Below are 23,243 nucleotides of genomic sequence, written 5' to 3'. Positions count from 1 at the left end.
CTTCGCTCACAATTATTTGCTACGACATAAAATTTATAATCCCTGCACGCCACAGAGGCTGTATTTTCAAAGTTATATTACTCCATCGCAAGTGCCAGATGCAGCGTCTTGATCAGCAGCTGCTGACTTTGAGCACTTACGATTGAGTCGACATCGCCCTCGCGTTGAACGAGCTCTTGGATGACCTCAATTGTGAGTGCAACTAATCTATTAGAATCATTTGTAAGGTGCTTCGGTAGAAACGCATACTCCCTTATAACCTTGAATAGGAGAGTTTGACGCATAACCAACTCAAGCGATTCTTCATTAACGCCAGCCGCCAACTCGGCAGCTAAATCGTCCCATAATTCAGCATCATCAACAATGCACGATCGCCACACATCTGCTCGCATCTCTTTATATTCATCGGACAGTGGTTCTACTGCTAGCGTTTCCAACGCTTCAAGGGTCATTAAGAAAATAGATTTTCTGCAAAATTAACATTATAAGTCAGTATTTGCTTCATGTCAAGCAAAAACACGAAGGATCTCGCTGTTACCTCATAGGATCCTCTTTCTCGACAGAAAGAGCTGACGACAAGCACGCATGTACCAAATCTTCAGGTGCAAGTGGCTTAGAGTTGACTGGATCTTTCAATGACAGCTGCACGAGTAGCTTCTGAAGGTTACCGCGGACAAGCTATTCATTGCAAAAATTGGTAAAAAACGTCGAATACATACACAAAGTCACTCCAAAACATACCTCCTGCTGTATCTCTTGATCCCTCTTAGGGCATGAGACACTGGGAGACGCAACGGCAGCGATCTTAGCAATACTGGCCATTGTTTTGCGCTTAAGTAAAGAGCGACGCTCCTTTTTAGCTTCACGCAGCGCTTCGGTTGCTACCTGATCGTACCGCTCAATCGACACAGCTGTCAGCCACCGGTACTTATTTAAACGTTCCCGGCTCTTCATAAATTTGTGCAAGGACGGCGCAAACGTCTGCGAGTGAGCTAACAAGAAAGCCATCATTAATGAGCTTGATTTTTCTAGGTCGTCTCGTGCCCACGGATTTTGAATCTCGCCGTTGTACCATAAAAAAAGGAAGTTGTCAAACCCCTCGTACTTCTTGCAAAATAATTGTAATCTCTTTGACGCAGAACTTTCTGGCAGTTTACCGAGAACACAATCCAAGTTGGACAAATTTGTTAAGTCTTCAACAAATACCAAAAAAACCATGCCTTCAAAATATAGGTATTTTTCACAAAGGTCAACGCACTGGCTGAACAAATTTGCCCGCTTACACGCGATAGCTCCATCCTGGTTAATTTCGAAAGCGATTTCACCATCTAAAGCTGGTGTCTGCGTAGCGATATAAACGAGAGGATTAAGCATTACTCGCTTCGCATATGTTTCTTCTTTGCGCAGCTCATCTATTTCTTTATTAGATGCAAGAGGAATGCAGCGAGCGTAGCATTCAAGAAGAGCAGTTCCAAGCTTCTCAATTTGATCGGTAATTTTGAATACGTCGTCATACTGCCAGTGGATTTGCTTCTCAGTTTCTCTCTGAGAGTATCCAACAATAGCAGACAAGCGCGAAATGTGATTAGCCAGTCCCTCGCGTACTTGACGCGTGAATAGCCATCTTCCTGTCGGTGTAAAGCCAGCAGTAAAGCTTTGCGCAGGCGTGCAGATCACACTTAGCATGGCGTAGCCGCTCTCTAGCAGAGCATCAAGATATGTCGGATCGCTTTCACCGATAGAGGCCGCAAGAATTGCAACTTCATCACCTAAATTCTGAATTAACTCTGCGATTTTGCTCACCTCGCAATAAAATACGTCAAACGAGTTATAGCCAGCAAGCCGCAGCTGTTCCATCGGATAGCCTCGTTCCTGCACAGTTTTTTCAATTGCATGGAGAAGAAACTTTCCATTTAGCGAGTGCTCATTATTTTGCGCATCTGAAGTGGTTGTTTTTCCCTCTGCAGAAGATAATGGCAGTATCGAAGCTTGAAACTTGCTCAAAGCGATTGCAGCTTGCAGCTTTTCTTCGTTCTCGGTCAGATGACGCTTAAGCTCGTCAGAATCTTCAATGTATTTCCAGACTGATGCACAGCAGTGCTGCAGAAATTGTATAAAGGCAACGTGACAGGCGCATTTTTCTTCCAATTGATATCGCACAAGCTTCGGTGTCACCGAGAATACATCCATGTCACTCTTCAACATATTAGCCTGCAGAGATGCATCGCCAGTTTTTTTTTCCCATCGCAATCCAGATGAAGCTTTTGCATCTAGAATCTGATCATCAGCTGCCAGAGCAGCCTGCGCAGCTAATTCCACAATCTTCGAGCTCACACGCATAGCTGAAGTAGAATCTGGATTTTCGTAGAAGCGCGTCAAAAGAAATCGAGCATAGGCTTCCACGCTAGAGTTTTCGCTACTCGAAGGCGATGACTCGCCAGTGTAAAAGTGCGCTTCATGTTTTCGGCGCGTCCGCTGTATCGATGCCTTGGATCTAATGAGAGCCGCTAGCCGTTCTAATTTCTGCATGCTTGATGCCGTAGCTACACATACTGACCCTCTTAAAGACTTGCTATCTTCTTCAATAAGAAGGAATGACACTGATCCTATAACTGAGTCATTATTAAACGAACTCTGGTCCACGCGAGCTCCAAATGCTAATGCCGTACGTCCTTTTACGCCCTGAAGCGAAAAAAATGATGATTGTATACTGCTCTGTCCAGCTTGGGGCAAAATGATTGTAGAAAATTGGATTGGCTTCATCTGCGTCCAAACAAGATACAAGGCACCACGAGTAATGACAAAAGTATCCACTTCAAAAAAGGAATTGGCCGATTGGTCATCGAAATAGGGCTCATAGTCCAACATACTCGCCCATTTTAGCTCAGGTGAAGTGTCAGAAGTCAGTGAAAAATTAAAAAAAGCGTATTTGACCGTTGCGTTGGTGTTTGTGTGCGAGCATACAAATGCTACGAGCAATGAGAAGCACATTTCCTGCACGTAAGGCATTGAAACAATGCATACTTGGGCTACAGGAGCATCAGAAAAAGTGTCACGAAAATAGCGCATTGCAACACCACTCATATTTAAATGCCACTGAGATTCGCACGAGCAATTCATGACGTCTTCAATGCTAAACGTTCGTCGCTCTAAAATGCCATCTTGGAAAAGAACTAACATATCCGCAGTCTCCTCGGCGTCTCGTCCACTCTTTCTTAAGAGAGATTCATCCCCTACCGATGATGAAAGCACTCTTAAACACTTAATTGGCTGGTTAACATCCACTTCGCCTACATTTGATCCAGTTTGTGACGCCGACGAATTGAAAAAAAACTGTGAGACAGTTTTTGTGATCCCAGAGAAGAATCCATCACTCTGCTTTTCGAAGGCACGGACTCGTATCCGTCGATCCTCAATCGCAATTTCCCAAATACTGCCTTGATTACTCCAGCACATAAGGCCCGCGGCATCATCGTAAGTATCATCGGTATCAAGGCTCTCCTGCGTACTCATCATTGCCGCAGAGAAGTGTGTACTCACAAATTCTTTTGCAGCAAGAGGAATTTGTACACTAAGAGGCACACTTTCGTACGGGAGTTCTATATCCTCCCAAAGAAGCACAATACCACTCTTGCCCACTATCATGAGGCTAAGGCTTTGTGCACATTGAGCAAACAGAAAAGGATAAAGCACTTCGCTTGGCTCTAGATGTTTAGGAAGCTGCAAGAGCACAACCTTATCTCTGTCTTGTTGCCACAACAGTATCTTAGTGCGAAGTGGAAAGAAAAAGTACCGGATCCACTGGCGCCCGCTGCGGTACCGTGCTGAAGGTACCGATACGCTGCAGCAGCAGACTTGGTGATGTTGGTGAGATGGCAATTGTGGCCACTCCATGCGCAACTCTTGCAGTACTTGAGGTGGCAAGCTTGCGCTTTCCATGATAGTATGGCTGTTTGTATCCACCAAAAGCGATGCGCCCTCTCCCAGATCGTCTTCACCTCCTGAACGCAGTGCATACAGTGCATTCCAATGCTCAAGGCGCTGACGCTTGCGGGAGTCATTCAATAGCAGTTCCGCGCCCTCGCGCTTAGACGGCACCTCGGCGAACTTGCGGGCGCGAAACATGCTCCAAGTTATTTAATTCTGACCATAGATTTTGCCAGTGATATTAAGAAATCTTTTTAGTATACTCAAGATGATATAATATAACGACTCTTTTAAGTGCTCTATTAACAACTTTGAGAGCATGTCTAAGCTGAATGAATTTTCATATCACGTTAGAATCCCAGCGTTGCACGCTTGTTCCGATAAGCGAGCTCTGCGTCAGGCGAGACTGCATGATCAGTAGAGTTTCCGTGACCATCCTCATTAAGAACTTGCTGCATAAAGTGTGCGTGAGCAAGTTCTAGTACTTTGACCCATACAAGCATTTCCTCACAAGTCTTTGCCAGCATCCGCGTCTGGTGCGTAGGAGAGCAAATCATAAACTCATTCGGCTTTCCCACTTCCTTGCCATGCAAGATTTCCAAAGACGATTGTTTCAGGAGAATCGCGCCACGAGGTTCACGATCGCCTTCCCGCTTGTAATATCGCAGATATCCATCGGGCTCGATATTAAACCACCGCTCGCGAACGCCGCGGAGTGACATGTTGCCAAATGTGCTCTTTTCATTTGAGTAGGTTGCATGCTTTCGTAGGATGCCACTCATTGTGGGCATTGATTCATCTCCAGGGACGTGAATCGAGCTCAAGGCATTACACTGTGTCCGTAAGGCCATCGATCCATTGCTGCTACTTCGGCCGCCGAGGGGGAGGTCTTGTCGCTCGGAGCTTCTAGGAGCAATTTCTGAAGTTTGACTAATGTTTGAAGCCCGGTCAGGAGCCATGGAAGTCCAGGTACTAGTAATAGACCCTCGAAAGCCACCGCTTAATGAGATCCGAGAGCCAGCTGTAGATCTCCGAGGAGCATCCTGAATTGTCGGTGGGCCAACAAGTGACGGTCTAACGTAAGACTCCCTATTATTCACCGCCACGTTAAGCGTACCCATTGTAAGGGCCTCAAATTGATCTTGTACTGCCTTCATTTCATCCTTTAACAGCAATCGTCGTTTGCCTAAGTAATTTGCATGATCTTCGTCCATCTCAGCTGCTGCTTTTGCGAGCTGAACTACAGTTTCGTGCAGCTGAACTTGAAGTTTTGCTAATTTTTTCTGTAGCCGAGACGATTCTAATGCGCGTTCATGTGGAGCTTCATCAATATTTACAGTAAGAAGCGATATATCCTTGGGAAGTGACTCGACTTTTTCTTTCTGCACAACATCGAAATATGCGCTTAGCTCATTCTCCATACGCCGCATTTCTTCGAGGGCTGCGATCAAGTCATCCTTTAAATCCGCTCGTCGGGTAAATAGATAAGGGGTCTGTTGCTGGTCACCGCTCTGTCTTGCTTTTACAATCCCAGCTACCGTCTCGCGCAAATTTTTCTTCAGTAAAGCGATCTTGTTTTCCAAAAAGATCATTTGAGGTGGACGCTCGCCACTAATAAAGGCATCCTCGCGCTTGACCGCCTCTGCAGCCAAGCTTATTTGAGATTTAAACTGGTAAATTTCTGATTCCACAAACCTTGCGCGCTCTTCTTCAAGAAATATTTCTTCTTCAAATTGGCTTCTTTGAGCCTTAATTTTTTCAAGAAGTCGCTCACGTGCATCCTCAGCGCGCGTATCAATTGAGCCCCGATGCACCATAGAGCCCAAAAAGGCAGGAGAGAAGAATTTGACTTCATTCGAGCCATTACGGTCCACATCGAGATTTCCGTATGCCTCTAGCTCCTGCTGTAGATCATCTAGTGCATCTTCAATTCTGACGCGTGATGCTTGCAATTCGTCATTTTCTACAATAATCTCTGTCACTTCCTTTTCAAGTACCGCATTTCGCCGTGCTAGCTTTGCTGTCCGTAGTACTTCTGGCGAATCGATTTTTCCCGCTAATTGCTTGCCTAACTGATCAATAACTTGCGTCAGTGAAACTGTCTCTTGGACCAGGAGTTCACGCTCTTTTGTCAACGATTCTCGACGTTGCTGCTCTAGTTCGACTTGTATTCCGACCACCTCGTTTTTCTTTTGTATATCAAGTAGCTGTAACCGCATGTGGTGCCTCGTCGTCGCCCACACTTGCTTATGTAGTTCGTATGACACCAAAATCTGAAAATATTCCGAATGTAGAGACCTCTGCATTACTCGAGCTGCGCGAGCCTCTTTTTCCTCCTCAGTTTCTTCAACTGGTATCTCCTTTTCAACTCGGCCAACAATTCCTTTGGATACATCTGCAAACTTAATACCGACAGGACGTGGCATCCGCGCTAGTAGTTCTAACACTTCGGAATACGTATAACCTGTCAGTGAGATACCATTCATTTCTGTCACGCGCATATTGACTGCGAGACGCTTTTCTGGCTTGACACTCCAGTTATAAATTTCTGCAGGACTTGCCATTCCATTCGGAAGCTTGTAAATTTCCGCAATATGCACTTGCAGATCGGTAAATTGAGTACCAGGGATACCGGCAATCTGCTTTAAATTAAGTCCAAGTCGGCCTGGTCCAAAAGTTACCTCAATCTCATGTACCCAGTTATAGATTATGCCTGTTTTCATAGGTGGTCGAAGCCACTGGGTATGACCAAATGGTGATACAAAATACGTCTTGCCATCGTTCGTTTTACTCTGGCGAGTAGTCCACCCTTTTGGCAGAGCCACAATCTCGCCAGAATCCAACACTTGTACCGACTCGCAGGCAAGTTTATATCGGATTTTTGCAAGCACGTCTACCAAATTTTCATCGGCAGATGTAGCCTTAGCAGGCTCTTCGGTAACCGCAGTGATGGTTGCATGCTCGTCTTCCTCACGCTTATTATCATGTAGTGCTTGGTCCTGTTCGGATACAATCGGGTCCGCTTCAATTGTACTTTTCATATCACTATTGTTTTGAGCATTTTTGTCTGGCTTAGTGACAAGAAGGTCAGATGTCGCAGCAGGTGAGGCCGATTCAAAGGCTGCAAAGTCTTCGCCCGACGTTTCCGCAGCTTCGTCAACAATAAAGTCGCTGACACTTCTCCGAATTAGGGATATCTGGTTTGTGGCATCGAAGTCTAAGGCATCATCCGACACCGCAAATTTATCAAGAAAATCGGCTTCCAGAATAGTCAAACTATTTTCGGTTTCATCATCGGCAAAAGCAATGGGTTTTGATTTCACTATGCTCAACAGTTCGTCCAGACTCTCGATGTCCATGTCATCTGCCTCAAACTCATTATCAGCTAGATCTAAGTTTTCCACCCTTTGTTTCTCTTCAGGCTCAGCACTAACGTCATTTGCAGTTGTCGGCTCTACATCTGTGAACATAGCCTCACTGTCGTCAATTTCATTAGTGATCGATGTATCCAAGTCCTCCGCTGCTTCTGCCACGTCGCTTGAACCTTTGATTGACTCTAAATATGAAGCAGTCACACTACTATCAATGTCGACCGCAATCTTGTCGACCTCCAGCAACGATATACGCTCCATAGTGCGTTGCGTAACGCCAAATCGCGGTGTCTACCCTCTCAATTCCTAGCGACAAGGCTCTCCCCTGAAAAAATCAAGGTTAGTACTAAGTACGACATAGCATCTGAGACAAAAAATTTCCCATGCAGATTGTTCAGTGGTGGTGTGATGGACTACCGGTATTGTTGAAGAGTTCTGGTAAAAGAACAAAGTAAACTTTTAAAAAATGTATTAGGTTTACGTGCTTAGAAAAAGGATGCGCGGAATACGCCTAAAATTGTCACCCAAACGTATTTTGTATGTAAACCCGAGTGATTCAGTTAAACTTGAGGTGCCTCGACAATGAGAAAGTCTTCGCTGCACTCGCTGCTCTTTGACTGCAGCTCCAGCGCATGGTCATATAAGACGTGTCGGGCAACGCGTGTCTCAACAATAAAATCGCATAGGGAAATGAGGTCAATATCCAAATGTTTATCTTTGGGGCTCTTCAGCACCATTATTTTCGTTTGAATGTGGCGATCGCATTCCGCTGATTTGAAAACAAGCATTAGAATACTACATTTATCAAATAAAAGCACAAACTACGCACTTCGTGATCGCACGCCATAAAATTGACAAACGCTGTGAATAATCAGGCGGTGAAAGGCTGAATCCAGAAGCGGCAAAATCAATCGCACGGATGTCCCAACATCATTCGTCACCTCGATCGGGTGCTTTAGCATGCGTAGCAATGGTCGTGCTACTTCCAATTCTGATGGGACTTCTCGCCACTGCAACCAGGTACAACATACATAAGATTTAAGGCAACCCATCTCGAAATAAATTGGCCCTACCTGAATAAAATGCAATACAACACATTCCACGGCTTCAATAAATGACGCGAATGAGTTGAATGACCGCAGCATCAATGTCCGTGCGCGGCGGTCTACTCGAGCAAACATTTTCTCCGCACCTGCAGACCAGCATCGGCAAACTGACGTCAGATCCACTAATACGTCAGCAAATCATAAAGCTACAACCCTCACCATTCCATTTATCTTTGCGGTGATTGCGTGGTACAGCTGGTGGATCAGAGACACCTCCACCCTTTCGAAAACTGCTTTGCAAACTTTCGTTCTGGGGCTCGGCCAGCTTTTGGAAATTCGATCTGACCACAAAAGTTCGGCTCAGTAATTATGATGCTGCGGTACATTACACAAAACCCACCTCCACTCAACGTTGATTTCCATGTGCTCCATTAAATCTTCCAGTCGCGTAGAAGCAGCCCGATTGCCAAAATGGTGATCTATTTCCACAAATTCTTAATTCCTTCATAACATTCATTGTAAGTGTAGCTAAAATTCTTACCATTGAACCAGCGTTGCTGCTTACGTACACTCAGCGGCAACTCGTCGGGCTTCGACAGATACCCAGCTGAGCGCATGGGATGAACGTTAACAAGCCGCTTGCTACGCGAAGAAATTGAGCCGCTACTGCACTTCTGGGGTGTGCGCGCACGACTAGATCCATTGCCGTTGCTACCAGAGCGCTCTAAACATGGGATTACATTCTTCTTGGCGGCGCCGTCATCCTCGGCACGCAGCGGAGCAATAGGTCCCTCTCCCCACGTCATCTCTAGCTCGAGTTCACTGCTGCATAGCGAGCTAACTTCGGAATCGCTTACGTCCGAGACAGTAGAGAGCTTAATCAATTCATCCGCCATCGCAAACCGGGAGAGATTTTTAAAGAATGCGGCACAATCACGTCACTGGCTTTTAACCAATTTTCTAGATATCGATTTCATCTAATCAATCTGAAGTAAGAAAGACTTGTTCTTATAGCTCGAGTCGCCTTTAACGTAATTCGTGACTAGAATTCAAATGTAATGCACGACTGTTTCACCATATCGATTTCGAAATTGTACAGAAAAAGACACAGAATGAATTCAAAAATAAAGTCAAATTCAGAACGACCATAAAAATGACTTTTTGTTTAAGCTGTTCTGTGAAAAACCTGTTGATAAATGTTACGGTGACAATTCAGCTCGCAGACTCCGCATCCTAGAAAATCTTGCTGCACAATTGTGGACAATTGTCAGAAGTTCTGAGCGATGCGCAGTCCTCTAATATTCTATTTCATCTCGGGACTGCTATCGACAAAATCATCGCAGTGTTTCGATAGTGTCGGGTCGTCGCTTGGTCTCGTTAGCATAAAGGCTGATTGAGTTTCAGACAGAGGTGGTGCCCGGGCAGTCATCAAAGTCACCAATAATCATTTCGTCTAAAGAACGGCCAGCTCCAACCATAGGATAGCAGTGTTCATTCTTTTCCACCATAAACTCACCTAAGATAGGACCCTCCGCTGCGAGAAACCGGGCCATGTCCTCTTCAAGCGTATTTTCCTCCGAACACCGGAACCCTTCGCAATTCATCGACTCGGCAAACTTTACAAAGTCGGGATTAGTCATCTTTGTGCTTGAATATCGCTCTTCGTAGAAGAGATCCTGCCACTGCTTCACCATTCCTTGAAAGTTATTATTTAACAGAAGTACTTTAACGCCAATTTTGAATTCAGCAGCGGTAGCCATCTCGGCAAGCGTCATGGAGAAACTAGCGTCGCCATCAATGTCAATGACGATGTTGTCTGGTTTTGCGGCCTTTGCACCAATGGCAGCTGGAAGACCGAAGCCCATAGTGCCCAACCCACCCGATGTAATAATTGAGTTCGGACGAGACCATCTATAAAATTGAGCGGCCCACATCTGATGTTGACCCACACCCGTAGTGATAAGGACATCGTCTCGGCCCATGGTTTGCTTGTAAAGCTCTTCAATAACGCGCTGGGCCTTTAATGGTGCACCAGGAGCCGCAGCACGGTATCGAAAGGGGTACCTTGCCTTCCAGCCTTGAAGCTTTTTGTGCCAATCAGTACGCGGCTTACTATCAATCTTAGACAGAATTTGCTGTAGATTATACTTAGCATCGCCAAGCACGGCGACGTCAGTGGGCACGATCTTGCCCACCTGCTTACCAGTGATCTCAAAGTGTATAATACCACCACGGCCCTCTGCCGATGCACGACGTGCCTCGCGCGCGAAGTCCGGCACACGGCCTGTCACACGGTCATCAAAACGTGCACCGAGAGCAATAATACAGTCAGCATCCTGCATAGCCTTGTTTGCGTACACAGAGCCGTGCATGCCTAGCATATGCAGACTGAGTGGGTCACGCTCGTCAAAGGCACCCATGCCTTGCAATGAAGTTGTTACAGGGATATTGGCTTGGCGCGCAAGTGCACGAAGCTCCTCGCTCGCGTGCTGAACACCAGCGCCGGCAAAAATAAGTGGCCTTTTAGCATTGTTGATCATTTTGATAGCAGCAGCCAAATTTGCGTCTTGATTCACACGGTTTTCCATTATTTTCTTTTCACCATAATAGCCTAGAAGCTGGGGTTCAGTGATGACGGAGCTTTTGCATAATCCGGCTGTGATGTCTTTCGGGAGATCCACTAGCACGGGACCGGGACGGCCTGTTGTGGCAATGTGGAAGGCTTCACGTATGTTACGCGCCAGATCGCGTACGTCTCGTACTTGAACATTCCACTTGGTGCACGGGCGAGTGATGCCCATCACGTCAGCTTCCTGGAAGGCGTCGGTGCCCAGCACCTGAGTTGCTACCTGACCGCAAAAGACTACGATAGAAGTTCCGTCCATGAGCGCATCCTGCAGAGGCGTAACGGTATTGGTTGCGCCAGGTCCAGATGTCACCAGCACGACGCCTGGTTTGCCAGAAGCGCGGGCATAACCCTGGGCCATATGACCAGCACCCTGCTCGTGCCTCGTTAGGATAAAATCAAAATGCTTACTTTCGTGAATGGCGTCAAACACTGGAAGGATAGCACCCCCTGGATAGCCGAAAATGCACTTGACGTCCATCTCTGCCAGCGTTTCATGAAAAATCTCGGCGCCGGTCTTGCCAATAAACTTATCCGTGCGATTGGGCAAGCGCTTGTGGTTTTCTTGCGCTATAGCTGTGGACAGCAGACGCTGATTATTAGAAATTGCCATGGTAGACGACTGTGGGTCGGATAAAAGATAACGCTTATTGTGCTGCTTCTTGACGACCGCGCGCAGCGCGCATGAAAGTTTGCTAGCTCTCAACATCGTCACACCAAGTTAATTTGGTTCTGTCCACCACCCACGATAACACACGTGACTGCGCAAACGATTATTTTTGTTACAACGGTATCTAATTGGTTGAAATCTCCGACGCCTGGAAATATCATAGTAGTTTTCTTGTCATTTACACTATCATCGGGTCTCCCCAAGCAGTACCTTTGATCGAGCAGACTCGAATTCATGCAACTCGTCGTACACGAGTAAAAGATACATCATTAGAGTCATAATGCATAGGCTTCTGGACACGCTTATCTTTTTAAGCTTGAGGTTTACAAACGCTGCTGCCCTTTATATTGTCGGCGACGAAATGCTGAAGTGCTGCGTAGTGTGCTGAGTTCTCGCATTGGTCGCATTACTCTTTTGAATTTGAGAACTCACGTCAAGCTTGTGTTCGCAATAATGTAAAACAGAATGCGTCTATCTAGCTAAATAGATACTAGTCCCAAAAAGTATGAAAGGCAGAGCTAATTTGTTTAAAAGTTTGCGCTTTTAAAAGACAACAAGCTGGGAAAAAATCCGAAGTGCATAAGCGAGTATTCTTCGCGAGGGAGATCGTTTTCGAGGCTTATCCTCGTGAATACTGAGACGAATCACTTCGCAGATCAATTGTTTTGCAAAATTCTTTGCAGGCTTTGTCAAGCTCAAATATTAATTAATTACCTGCACCTCCTCGCATCGCTTGCTCAACTTATTTTTCGTTGTCGCAGACATAGCTTTGGGTCAAGCCTGTGGAAGAGGCTAAATATCTTTTGTAATATGCCTGCCTCCACGACTTTTAAGCCTGTCTGACCGCCTCTGTACTTATTCGGAGTCAATATTTGTGAAAGCTTAAAGGAGTCTTCGAAGGAATGCATCTTAGCAATAGCGTGCTTGTAGCCCTCGTAGCTTTACAAAAAGTGCTCTGCATACTAAAAATCGTTATGTGGCACATGCTACAGGATGCCAATCATTTGCGGTGCATTAGTGCTCAGTCGCTACCGTTAAAATTGAAAAAAGCACCCTTTCTTGTGGTAATGCAAATTGTGTGCCTGGTCGCCCACGAGACAACTGCGTATCCTTAAGATGCATTTTTTTAATTTCACACGGCTACAATGGCAGACGACACGCACGCTGCAACCAATATTATAAGCGCCCATATCGACTCATCTTTTAGCCCACCATTTCCGCCATCGAGCCCAGAAGAACCTACGTTGAAGCAGGCCCCATTACAACGCCGTCCGCTATTTCGCTCGATGCGCGAAGCTCTGGAGAGCACTGGACAAATGAAGGAAGAACAGGGAGGATACGTCGTCAAGCGACACAGTGGGCACCCGCAGCAGACATCGTTTCGGTCCTCTGAAGCAGTAAGATCCAAAAGTAAACACACCAAGCAGCGATCCGGCAGCAAAGCCAACAACATTTCGAGAATTTCGGAAGTGACCGAGGCAGATGCTGCTGGCTATACGGTAATTCGACGACGCTCGTCATGCGACGAAAGTAACCTCAGCGCTTTAAATACTGCCTCGAACTTTCAAGCTTCCGTTATACATAAAACGCGGTCTTCAAATCCATCCCGAGCTGGCAAAACCCAGCCGCAGCGGTCACGCCGGGGAAGCATGTCAGCACCGCAAGGAAACATCCGGGCGGCCGCTGTTACGCCAACGCCGTCATTCAGCTTGCAAACGGATTCCCAAACTTGCCCAGCAGCATCGCGATTAGTTATTCAACCCATACCCTCCTTAACGCCGGCGGCCTCGGGATGGGTAGCTAAGGCTTGTATCCCAGCCGATTGCACCTGCAAGATTGAAGAGCAACCCGTCGAGGCGTTGTGGCCTAAAGTCAATTCAAATAAGGCCATTAGCAAAGACAGTGGCTGGAATTTAGACGCAATGAGCGCAAGTGGTTCGCAGCCGCAGACGTGGGCAACGGAGAGCAGTAACGCGAGCGAATCTGCTGCGGCCACGCAGGCAAGCCTTGTCGATGATGATGACCTGCTTGCTCTACTTGGAGTGACTTTGAAGTAGCCTTAGCATGAAATTGTTCGAGTTTCGCACTCGCCACCCATGAATGTAGTGATGGAAGCATTAGTAAACTTGACGTAATCATCTATTTTCAACACAAATCAGCTTAGCGTAAAGCTCCTGTAAATAGTGTGTAACCAGGTTTAAGACCTTACAAATTGTTTGTAGCCAATGGTAAAGCGCACTTTTATAGTGTATTGCATGTCTCATCATCCTTCACAGCATCGAAGCAACACTGGATTCTGACTTGTCCAGATAGCGCACTTCCGCCCTTTATCTTTTCTTCTCCGCCGCAGCCGTAGAGCTGTTGGACACATCGTTCTAACTACGCACGCAACAGCATCAAAAAAATCATGGGATGGTACGACGGTGGCGAGATGCTGCTTGAGGAGGAGCGTCAGGTGCGCCTTGGCGAAAACGCCATCGTTGCGGGTATCGCTTTTGCGCTATTCTGGGCCAACTTTGGATTATCATGGTGCATTTCCAATCGCCGCGTGTCAGAATTTTCGGGTTTCGCCACAGCCCAGAAGGCCGACTGGTGTTCAAGGTGAGTTGTCTGCACGAGGTAGCCGAAGTCGGGCTCACTTAAGGCTGTATGAACATAAATTTAGAGTAAACTCGACCGTCCACGCAGTTGTCATCGTGGTCGGCGTCGCCTATGCTCTGGCGGATATTAGTTGGGGTGACGGGCTTATGCCCATGTCATCGATTCGAGCAGCAAGCTTTATATTTTCGATTGGTACGAACGCGAATTTGGTGATAGTGATGAAGTGTGCTTATGTACTTATTTGCTACTGTTTGGTTTTACCTAGCGATAGGCTATTTTTTGTGCGACCTAATAATTATTGTTATTTGGCCGGTGTCGATGCAATTTGTGTTTATTTTCCATCATATCGTTGCTGTGTACGAACCGAATGCAATAAATTTATGCCTCTGGTATCATTCACTTATTGCCTGCTATTTGCAGGGTTCCATACTTTATAAACAACTTCATTTCGTGCTGCGCCGCGTGCCAATTTGGTTTGCTTTTGTTTCTCTTGGTGGAGCTAGCAACATTACCGCTAAACGTGCGTGGCTTCTTGGACGCCCGAGACCGTCAGGATTCAAAGAGTTATCTGAAGTCTATCTACATGACGTATATCATCTGGGGCATTTCGCGCACAGCTTTGCCAATATTTCTAATGTACGACTTCTGGGTTTACGTATATCCGTCCGATCGCAACCACGACACGTGCTTCTTTCCCAATTTTGTAAGCGCGCATCTTATCGCGTTGTTTTGTATTGGCGTCTTTTTTTTCGTACACACTCCAGAAATGTTCCGGATCACACGTGAGCATCGAAGAAAGCATGCGGATGATTCATCTGAAGATGTGGCCATGAATACGGATGACGTCGATTTGATCGAACCCAATGTTGACGATGTTCCTAGCGTCAGAGTCAATAAGCCCAGTAGTATTCGCAGCCTTACGTTATCGCTGTCTAGATGTAAAGAGGTCATTGTAGATGACTCTTACGACGATGTTGAGCTCGGGGTCATGCCGCGAAGTGCTCGTGCGGAAACTGCCTTTTAGAATCCATTTTTATTGATTTAAGTTATTTATCAATTAATAGCGCTGTTTATAAGTACTGAATTGGTTTGATCGAAGTTTTGTGGTATATCCACCAAAAGCAGGGATTAAAACGCAATGCGATTGACAGCTGACGTCATTCTACGCGCGCATGTGTCGATAAATCCTCTACGTGAGCGCGAGCTGAGTCTTCGAGGTATCCATCTCGTACCTTCTCATTATAGGGACCGGTTACTGACGTGCTGGCAGGTTACAAGGCTCCTGCAATCGAGAACTTAGGTGTCACGCAGGATGGATTCGACTGCATTGATCTCTCAGACAATGAAATTAAAAAGCTTGAAAACTTTCCGAGGTTGCGCAGGCTTCGAATGCTGCTTCTGCATAACAACCAAGTGTCCAAGATACAGGAAAATTTGGCCGAGGCTGTAGCAAATCTCGAATTTCTCATGCTAACAGGCAACCGCATCGCGCAATTTTCGGAAGTGGATCACCTCACCAGCTTTGCGAAACTTGATACTTTATCACTCAGTGGTAACCCTGTGACAAAACGAAAGTACTACCGTGAATATGTGATATTTAAGTTGCCACAATTGCGCGTTCTCGACTTCCACCGTATTCGTCCACGCGTAAGTATGCACGCCTACTGCTGTGAAACGTAGCTTATCTGATATACTGCCTGTGGATTTGTGGTTGAGATAGGATCGTGAGGCAGCAAATGCATTTTTTACCTCCATTGTAGGGCAGAGGGCCATGCAAGTGGCCCATGATGAACGCGTGGCGGAATCTGCACAGGCGGTTAAGAGTGTTGCGGTTAAAATTAAAGAGGTAGTCCCGGCAGTAGGCGTAGTACTTCCACCACCGCCGTCGCAAGCTTCCGTCTTGCTTGTAAAGGAAGTTTTAGTGGAAGCAGAGTTACCGAAGAAAACAGTAGTGGCAGAGCCGATGAAGAAGGCAGAAGTATTGACAAAGACTGCAGAGGCAGAGCAGATAGAGAAAGCGAAGCCACTGAAGATGGCTGCAGATACAAGTTCAGCTAAGAAAGTGAAGGCAATGAAAATGGTCTCTGAGGCAGAGCCGATGGAGGTGACAATAGAATCGAAAGCGGAACCTGCTGACGTCGAAATGGAGCACTCAGACGAGGAGGCCGTGGCACCTTACTCGCCACCAAAGCCAATCGGACAGATGACCGTGGTCATTTTGCGGGAGGAGTTGAAGAAGCTGGGCCTGTCCACTAAGGGCTTAAAAGCAGAATTGGCGAAGCGCTTGAAAGAAGCGGCTGGGCAAGCATAATCTCTCGATATTCAGGATGCAATGGAAGTCTTCCGTCACAGCTGATAGGATATAGAAAATATAGTCAAGAATTTACCATGATGCCTGCATCACTGCAAATAAGCAATCCAATATCAGACTGCATGGTGTCCAATGTTTAAAAGTACGCGGTAGCTACAAAATTAAGCAACATCCTTAAAATACTATAATTTGTGCATGAAATATAAACCTTATATTCACTATAAGCGTCAGTCCTACAACCTACGTAATAGTCTAATATGGCGCACTACTTCGGCTTAAACTCTCTGCACGATCTCGGCACGTTTGGGCAAGCTTAGTAAATTTTCCTTTCTCGTATTTGTATATAAGTGGAACTCCTGGACAAGCAAAAGTGTAAGATACTATTAAGCATTATCACAGAGGTGCGCTGTTGAATACCAGTCGGAGCAAGCAATGAGCATTTATCGGGTGCTGACTTTTCCAGTTTCATCTGCTCGTTAAAATCAATTGCATCCATGCCATCGAGATACTTAATGATTGTTCGGATGACAAAACCATGTGAAGACACCAATACATTTCGCCCCGCGGCAAGATGAGGCAATATAAACGAGTTGAAAAAAGGAATGGTCCGGTTGTAAATATCTTCGCAGCTTTCCCCATTTTCACCGGGGAACCGCGTGTAATAGTCGTTCCGAATCTTTTTCACATGCTCTTTGTCAAACATGATTGTATGTTTAGTGCTCGGTACGCCCTGACATCATATTCATCACCCCAAGAAAAAAGTTCGATAGACTGAAATTGAGGTTAAGCAATAAGCATCGAACCTGCAGGTCACCAAAATTTCGCTCATTCAGCGTTGGAGACACATACACTGGAATGATCTGTATCGACAACCGCAAAGCAGTTAAAAATTCAACGATTGTGACTATTACTACATGCATTGAAGAGTCGACGTACGAAGTCATATGGATTCTTATCATTGATTCCTTTAAAGGACGGCTTTTCCAGTGGTGAGCGATGCTCGACCACCGGAGTCTTTTTACTAGAGTGCACGCTAAGTGCCAGCGACATAGTTGTGCGTGCACGATCCATTTGCGAGCAAAATACGATGTCAATTGGCACAAATTCCAACCTCTTTCCCGCTTCGAAGGCCTCCTGCATGCCTACCTCACTTAGTAGTATACACGCCAGTTCAATAAAGTATCATATTTCTCTTGATAGGTAGATATCAGCCGCAGAACCTTAATGGAATATCGATAGATCCCGCATACCGCCAAAGGTCCTTAGGGCGGTTGGGATTCCTGTTCCACACACTCTGGCCGTGGCGAAGCAGAATTAGAGTGCCAATTAAAGCGCGAGATTTATCGCCCTGTCTGCTTGGGGAGCATTTAGGCGCCAGATTGGACCAGCTAGGATCACATCTACCGTCGCGCGTATCCCAATGCTCTACGTGCGCGCGAGGTAGCTGGTAGCGCCGCTCTGAGGGTCGTACTGAGTTACAGCATTTTCCGTCGCCGCAGCCGCATGCCTTGCACCCGCGTTGGCACACTTTATCCACCAAAATTCCAGCTGCTGCGACCACGGCAGCTAGAAGAAACGTAGCAACACCCACCTCGACCTTCATACAATATACGTAAAAGCTTTTCACTTCCGCCCTGAAGCTGACGCTGACGCTGACGTTGATTGTTTTTACTTTTGCAGCTGGACTCAACGCTGACATTTTTTTGTGATATTCCAAATCTCTCTAAATTGTGATAACTTTTTAGAGAGATTAAGAATTACACAATAGAGAAAATATTATACAGGGGCATTCATCAGACTTTATTACATTTTTGTTTAGTTATAATTAAGTAAGTATTAAAGGATAGAAAAGAAGAAATTAATTAATTCATACAGTTTACTTTTAACCCTCTTTACATTATATTAATCTAAAAGCTTTTCCATTGGTAGATATAGAGCATTATATCTACTTTCTCCGCGGTAGAGTCAGCACTGGACGCGCGCAAGAGAGACAGATAAGACTTTATTGCATGTTTTGTATTAGTTTATAATACTGGACGCGCGCAAGAGAGACAGATAAGACTTTATTACATGTTTTGTATTAGTTTATAAAGGATAGAAACAGAAGAAATTAATTATATTCAATACAGTTTACTTTAACCCTCTTTAAAGCAAGTGTTTTAAAGAGAGTCTTCCTCTGCACGTACACTAGTACGTGCAGTGACGCGAGGCACCACTCGCACTGAGGCAGTGCGAAGTGGACTTGTATTGAAGCAGTACAAGTCGGCAGTGCCCCGTTACACCTGGTAGCACTTTGTAGTCCGTCCAAGGACCACAGTTCCATCATCTATAATGGACATGTTAGATGATAATGGAAATACGCATCACGTTTCGCGTGATAGCTACTCCTTACTAAGTGACATAGAAAGGAGTGCGGTCGAACGAATGAGTTCGACCGTAGGGAATGATGCCATCCTGGCCTTGCTGTCCGGTTTGGACAGAGATGCCCTCTCTTCTGCCATTGTCAAGTTCATACAACATGAAAAACTTGACGATGCGAAAGAGAATGCATCCTTGCTTAATCAGCAAGGCTCTCAACAAGCAGAACTGTTGAGGTTGCAACAGGTACAGACCCCTCGACCTGAAATGACGCACACGCATCGTCCCGAAACCTTGAAGATTGACATCTCAAAGTATAGGGGAGTCGAAAATACTTCCTCTTAAGATGGTTTGTCGAGTTGGACGATGCCATAAGGGCTCGTCACATCGTCGACGAGCAAATGCAAGTCTTATTTTCGCTGTCAGATTTGGCATTCTTGCCAAAACTTGGGCACAAGGCCTTAAGTTGCGCGACCCGTTTGTCTTTTATTCGCTAACGCCTTTTCAGCCCGGCTCAAACAGACGTTTTGAACCGCCTAGGGCCGAGTTCAGAGCTCGACCAGAGCTTCTAAATCTCAAGCAAGGCAAGCATGATGTTCACGCTTAAGCCCAGCAAATACGACTCTTAGCGAGTTGTACACAAACAACCCAGTTCATGAACCCACGTTGATTACGGTGTTCATGCAAGGTCTTACGGATGGTCCCGTAAAGCCTCACCTGTTCCGCTTGGAACTGGAGAAGCTTGAAAAAGCAATATCCGTTGCGGAACAGGAGGACTTAGCTTGAGACAGGCTCAAGCTAGATCATCATATCGTCCTCCAAGACGACACGAACTTGGAGGTCCAGAATCTATGGACCTCTCTTATGTCGAAAGCGAGAAACCTCGCTTTTCGAACGATAAGCGATTGCAGAAATGCATTCGCTGTCAAAAGTTAGGACACTACGCTCATGAGTGTAGTGCCCCACGCCCAGTACCGAGAAGTTCTGAACGTAATTATGGACCAAATGCCAAAAAGGGCAACGGTCGCGGGTATGACGTCGTTGCGAAATCGCAACAACGAGGTGGACCGCCAAAAACCGGTCGAGGTCAGTAGGAGCGCAACGCCCTACTGATTCAGCAATCTCGAGAGAATTTGCAAATCTCTTGAAAAAAGTTGCTCCAGATACACAATCATTATGCGTCTCTGCACCTGGCGATGAGGTATCCCTCATCACCTTGAAGTTGAAAGTGACAAATGATTTTGTCACTCAGAGCCCTAGTGGACTGCGGAGCGTCGAATATTTTTGTTCGTCGCCAGTCGCTGGTGGGTCGTAGGCTCAAATATGTTGAGCGCGAGATCCCCTCAACGAAGATGACGGTGCGTCTAGCGATAGGCGCATCGATAACATTAATATAACGCGTAATGAATTTCACTATACCTTAAAAGATTTACAGTACGATGATGATTTCATCGTACTGGATTTGGATGACAAATTTGATGTCATCCTAGGTTTACCTTGGCTTAGAAAATATGAGCCAAGAATCAGCTGGCAGCATCGATCCGTAAAGATGCCTGCCACGTGTTCATCAGATGTCCATTTGATGAACGTCTTGGAGCGTCCACAAGAGTGTGGATGTACAACGAGTAAGTGCGTTGGCCTCACTTGTGGTACGGTCGATAGTACGACTGCACAAGATCACAATGTGATTACTAATCACTCCGTGGATTCAGCTGCCGTCGGCTGTGGGAATGCACAAACAGCGCCGAAGGTCCAATCCTTGAATAAGTCGAATGGATTGAAACATGAAAATACGCCTAGCGGGCGACATTCAAGGAATATACTGATTGTCTTAATGGACAACACGATGATCCTAGGTCGAGCAGAGAGTCGGCCGTAGAGGACCCGACTGTGATAGCGCAATCACAGTCGGAAGACGTTGAGGGAATTAGTCTTTACGTACTTGAGGAGGAATCTCCTTAAATAGTTAATGCTAACGTGACTAGACTTCAGCATCCCGAGGGATTGATTCCTCGGCAGCCTGTGGATAAATTCCAGGAAGAAACCGAGACATTGAATGTCTTGGTTAATGACGGATCAAGAGTAGGCGCTAATACTCTTGATCTGTATGCGCCTCCGAGGTTAATTTTAGAGATAACTTAATTACCAACCCTAGTTACCAAGCGAATCTTGAGAGAACTGCATCGTGGTAGAATCAAGCAGATCTGCGTACTCGTCACAGAGGACGAATACGTAACTGATACTTGGTCAGCGGTAATTTTTGCAGAGAACGAACGGATTCTCAGCAGCTCATCGATGGACCAAAGTGTGCTCGATGTGAAGACTCGGATTAAGAGATATACTTTTAATCCTGGGAGTCACTTAAGGCAAATCCTTTGTACAAGAATTGACTTTCAGGGATGTCTCAGGGATGTTTTTCCTGAAACCGTTTCATTCGAGTCGCTTAAGGATAAAGGCACTCGACATGAGATCGAGCTCAAACCGGGCTCGAAGTACTGTTTCATGAAGCAGTGGCCACTGCCTCGTGAACAAGTACTTGCGATCGATGAATTCTCTATCGATCGAGTAAAAGCGGGCCATGTGAGGGAGTTAACCTCCCCACATAGCTCTCCGACCTTCTCTGTGCGAAAGGCCACAGGAGTGTGGCGGATAGTGCACGCATTCAATAAACTGAATGCTGCAACGGTACCGGCTCAAACGCCGATACCTAGAAAAGACATAATCAAAGATGGTATGTCTAAGAGTACCATCTTTTCGTTTATGGATTTGATGGATAGATTTCGTCAGAACTTTATGCGTAACGGGGCATCCCGTACACAGCAGTGAGAACTCTCAGTAAGATGCTCTGGGAATGACTAGTAATGCCACAGGGGCTTAGTAACGCCCCTGCAACATTCAACAGCTGCGTAACGAATCTGTTGAGACCGGTGCGAGAATTTGCACCGAGTTATTTTGATGATGTATTCGTCCATTGCCGGGTATGGACGGAAAGAAGGACGTGGATGTTCATAAAACTCACGTTCGTCAGATTCTTACACTTATGCGAAAGCATTAGTTGTACGCAAATCTCAAGAAGCGCATATTCGCTCTAATCGAAATACCATTTCTTAGGTGCATCGTCGGTAAAAACGGCGTGCACCCTGATCCCAAATAGATCAAGATAATTATCAACTAGCCAGTTCCAGTCGATGTCAAGGGACTTAATAAATTCCTTGGGCTAGCGGGTACTTGCACAAGTATTCACGCAATTATGCCGAAATGACGGCTCATCTCTCTCGTCTCTTGAAAAAAAGATAAGAAGTGGGAATGGAACGCTAATTGACAGCGTTCCTTTGAGGACATCAAGCAAAGCTTGATGCAATCACCCAGATTGGCGACTGCAGATCAAGACAGAATTCCATATGATCTGTGACGCCAGCGATTTCGCAATCAGCTGTGCATAATGCAATACGTGTGGGCTGTTTACCGTCGTGCGTAATGACGCATCGTATATACGGACCATGCGTAATTACGACGGCCGTAAATAGCCCACATCTCGCACAAAGAATGGCGAGGTGGCTATCTCTCTTCGCGAAGTTAAATTTCTCCGTGGAATATAAACCAGGACGGCTTAATGTCGTCGCTGATGCGTTATCACGTCGAACCGATTTCGAGCCGGCTGCGCACTCCAACAGTGGGAATATTCAGACTGTTGCAACACTCGTTTCGAGTGTTCCGTTATCAACTTTGCTTGGTGACATAATGAAAGCCTACATAGAAGAGAAAGACCTTCTGCATTTAATGGATCATCTGACAAATCGATCCAATAAATCTTTTAAAGATTTACCGGCTTCATATCGATTGTCATCGATCGATACACAACACGCAACGGCTTACTGTACTACTCAGCCGTTGCCGGCGACTCTCCACTTGTCGTCGTCCCAACTCACCGTAATTTGAGCTTTCGCATGATGTGTCAGTCTCACGATGCCAACTTTTTGGTGCATCGTGACACTGACACATCATGCGACGTATTTACTAAGAAATAAGATCAAAATTGTAACACAGAAGAGAAAGACCTTCTGCATTTAATGGATCATCTGATAAATCCATCCAATCAATCTTTTAAAGATTTATCGGCTTCATATCGATTTTCATCGATCGATACACAACACGCAACGGCTTACTGTACTACTCAGCCGTTGCCGGCGACTCTCCACTTGTCGTCGTCCCAACTCACCGATATTTGCGCTTTCCTATGATGTGTCAGTGTCACGATGCACCAACAAGTGGGCATCGTGGACGTGAAAAAACTTATTTCACAGTAAGTCGCGACTTTTACCGGCCCCGCTAG

The 23,243-nt window shown here is 45.9% G+C and overlaps 8 protein-coding genes across 8 annotated transcripts; 3 read left to right on the top strand and 5 right to left on the bottom strand.

Annotated features, from left to right (window-relative positions):
• Positions 1-77: 77 nt before the first annotated feature.
• On the bottom strand, positions 78-4,125 carry CCR75_005836 (uncharacterized protein; the record flags this gene model as incomplete). The annotated part of the gene is made up of 3 exons (XM_067963911.1): positions 78-468; positions 539-678; positions 742-4,125. The coding sequence occupies 3 exons, from the start codon at positions 4,123-4,125 to the stop codon at positions 78-80; spliced, it is 3,915 nt and encodes a 1,304-aa protein (XP_067817951.1).
• Positions 4,126-4,277: 152 nt separating this feature from the next.
• Positions 4,278-7,559, bottom strand: CCR75_005837 (uncharacterized protein; the record flags this gene model as incomplete). Its single annotated transcript, XM_067963912.1, has 1 exon — positions 4,278-7,559. One exon carries the CDS (start codon positions 7,557-7,559, stop codon positions 4,278-4,280), a length of 3,282 nt encoding a protein of 1,093 aa, XP_067817950.1.
• Positions 7,560-7,750: 191 nt separating this feature from the next.
• On the bottom strand, positions 7,751-9,240 carry CCR75_005838 (uncharacterized protein; the record flags this gene model as incomplete). Its single annotated transcript, XM_067963913.1, has 6 exons — positions 7,751-8,067; positions 8,128-8,308; positions 8,372-8,490; positions 8,564-8,685; positions 8,745-8,823; positions 8,886-9,240. 6 exons carry the CDS (start codon positions 9,238-9,240, stop codon positions 7,859-7,861), a joined length of 1,065 nt encoding a protein of 354 aa, XP_067817941.1. The 3' UTR covers positions 7,751-7,858.
• A 504-nt stretch (positions 9,241-9,744) lies between these two features.
• Positions 9,745-11,679, bottom strand: CCR75_005839 (uncharacterized protein; the record flags this gene model as incomplete). The annotated part of the gene is made up of 1 exon (XM_067963914.1): positions 9,745-11,679. One exon carries the CDS (start codon positions 11,677-11,679, stop codon positions 9,745-9,747), a length of 1,935 nt encoding a protein of 644 aa, XP_067817940.1.
• A 1,106-nt stretch (positions 11,680-12,785) lies between these two features.
• CCR75_005840 (uncharacterized protein) lies at positions 12,786-13,697 on the top strand (the record flags this gene model as incomplete). Its single annotated transcript, XM_067963915.1, has 1 exon — positions 12,786-13,697. One exon carries the CDS (start codon positions 12,786-12,788, stop codon positions 13,695-13,697), a length of 912 nt encoding a protein of 303 aa, XP_067818217.1.
• A 196-nt stretch (positions 13,698-13,893) lies between these two features.
• CCR75_005841 (uncharacterized protein) lies at positions 13,894-15,321 on the top strand. The gene is made up of 4 exons (XM_067963916.1): positions 13,894-14,241; positions 14,306-14,433; positions 14,507-14,597; positions 14,662-15,321. Exons 1-4 carry the CDS (start codon positions 14,048-14,050, stop codon positions 15,263-15,265), a joined length of 1,017 nt encoding a protein of 338 aa, XP_067818218.1. The 5' UTR covers positions 13,894-14,047; the 3' UTR covers positions 15,266-15,321.
• A 37-nt stretch (positions 15,322-15,358) lies between these two features.
• On the top strand, positions 15,359-16,771 carry CCR75_005842 (uncharacterized protein). The gene is made up of 3 exons (XM_067963917.1): positions 15,359-15,458; positions 15,512-15,888; positions 15,962-16,771. Exons 1-3 carry the CDS (start codon positions 15,380-15,382, stop codon positions 16,550-16,552), a joined length of 1,047 nt encoding a protein of 348 aa, XP_067818219.1. The 5' UTR covers positions 15,359-15,379; the 3' UTR covers positions 16,553-16,771.
• Positions 16,741-18,190, bottom strand: CCR75_005843 (uncharacterized protein). The gene is made up of 5 exons (XM_067963918.1): positions 17,773-18,190; positions 17,489-17,702; positions 17,356-17,412; positions 16,970-17,282; positions 16,741-16,908 (listed from the first exon to the last, which is right to left on the bottom strand). The coding sequence occupies exons 1-5, from the start codon at positions 18,153-18,155 to the stop codon at positions 16,805-16,807; spliced, it is 1,071 nt and encodes a 356-aa protein (XP_067818220.1). The 5' UTR covers positions 18,156-18,190; the 3' UTR covers positions 16,741-16,804.
• Positions 18,191-23,243: the final 5,053 nt, after the last annotated feature.

Source organism: Bremia lactucae, linkage group LG6 (assembly GCF_004359215.1).
Source record: "Bremia lactucae strain SF5 linkage group LG6, whole genome shotgun sequence".
NCBI classification, from domain to species: Eukaryota; Oomycota; class Peronosporomycetes; order Peronosporales; family Peronosporaceae; genus Bremia; species Bremia lactucae.
Note: the sequence above shows the minus strand (reverse complement) of the source record. Positions and strands in the feature narration are given on the sequence as shown.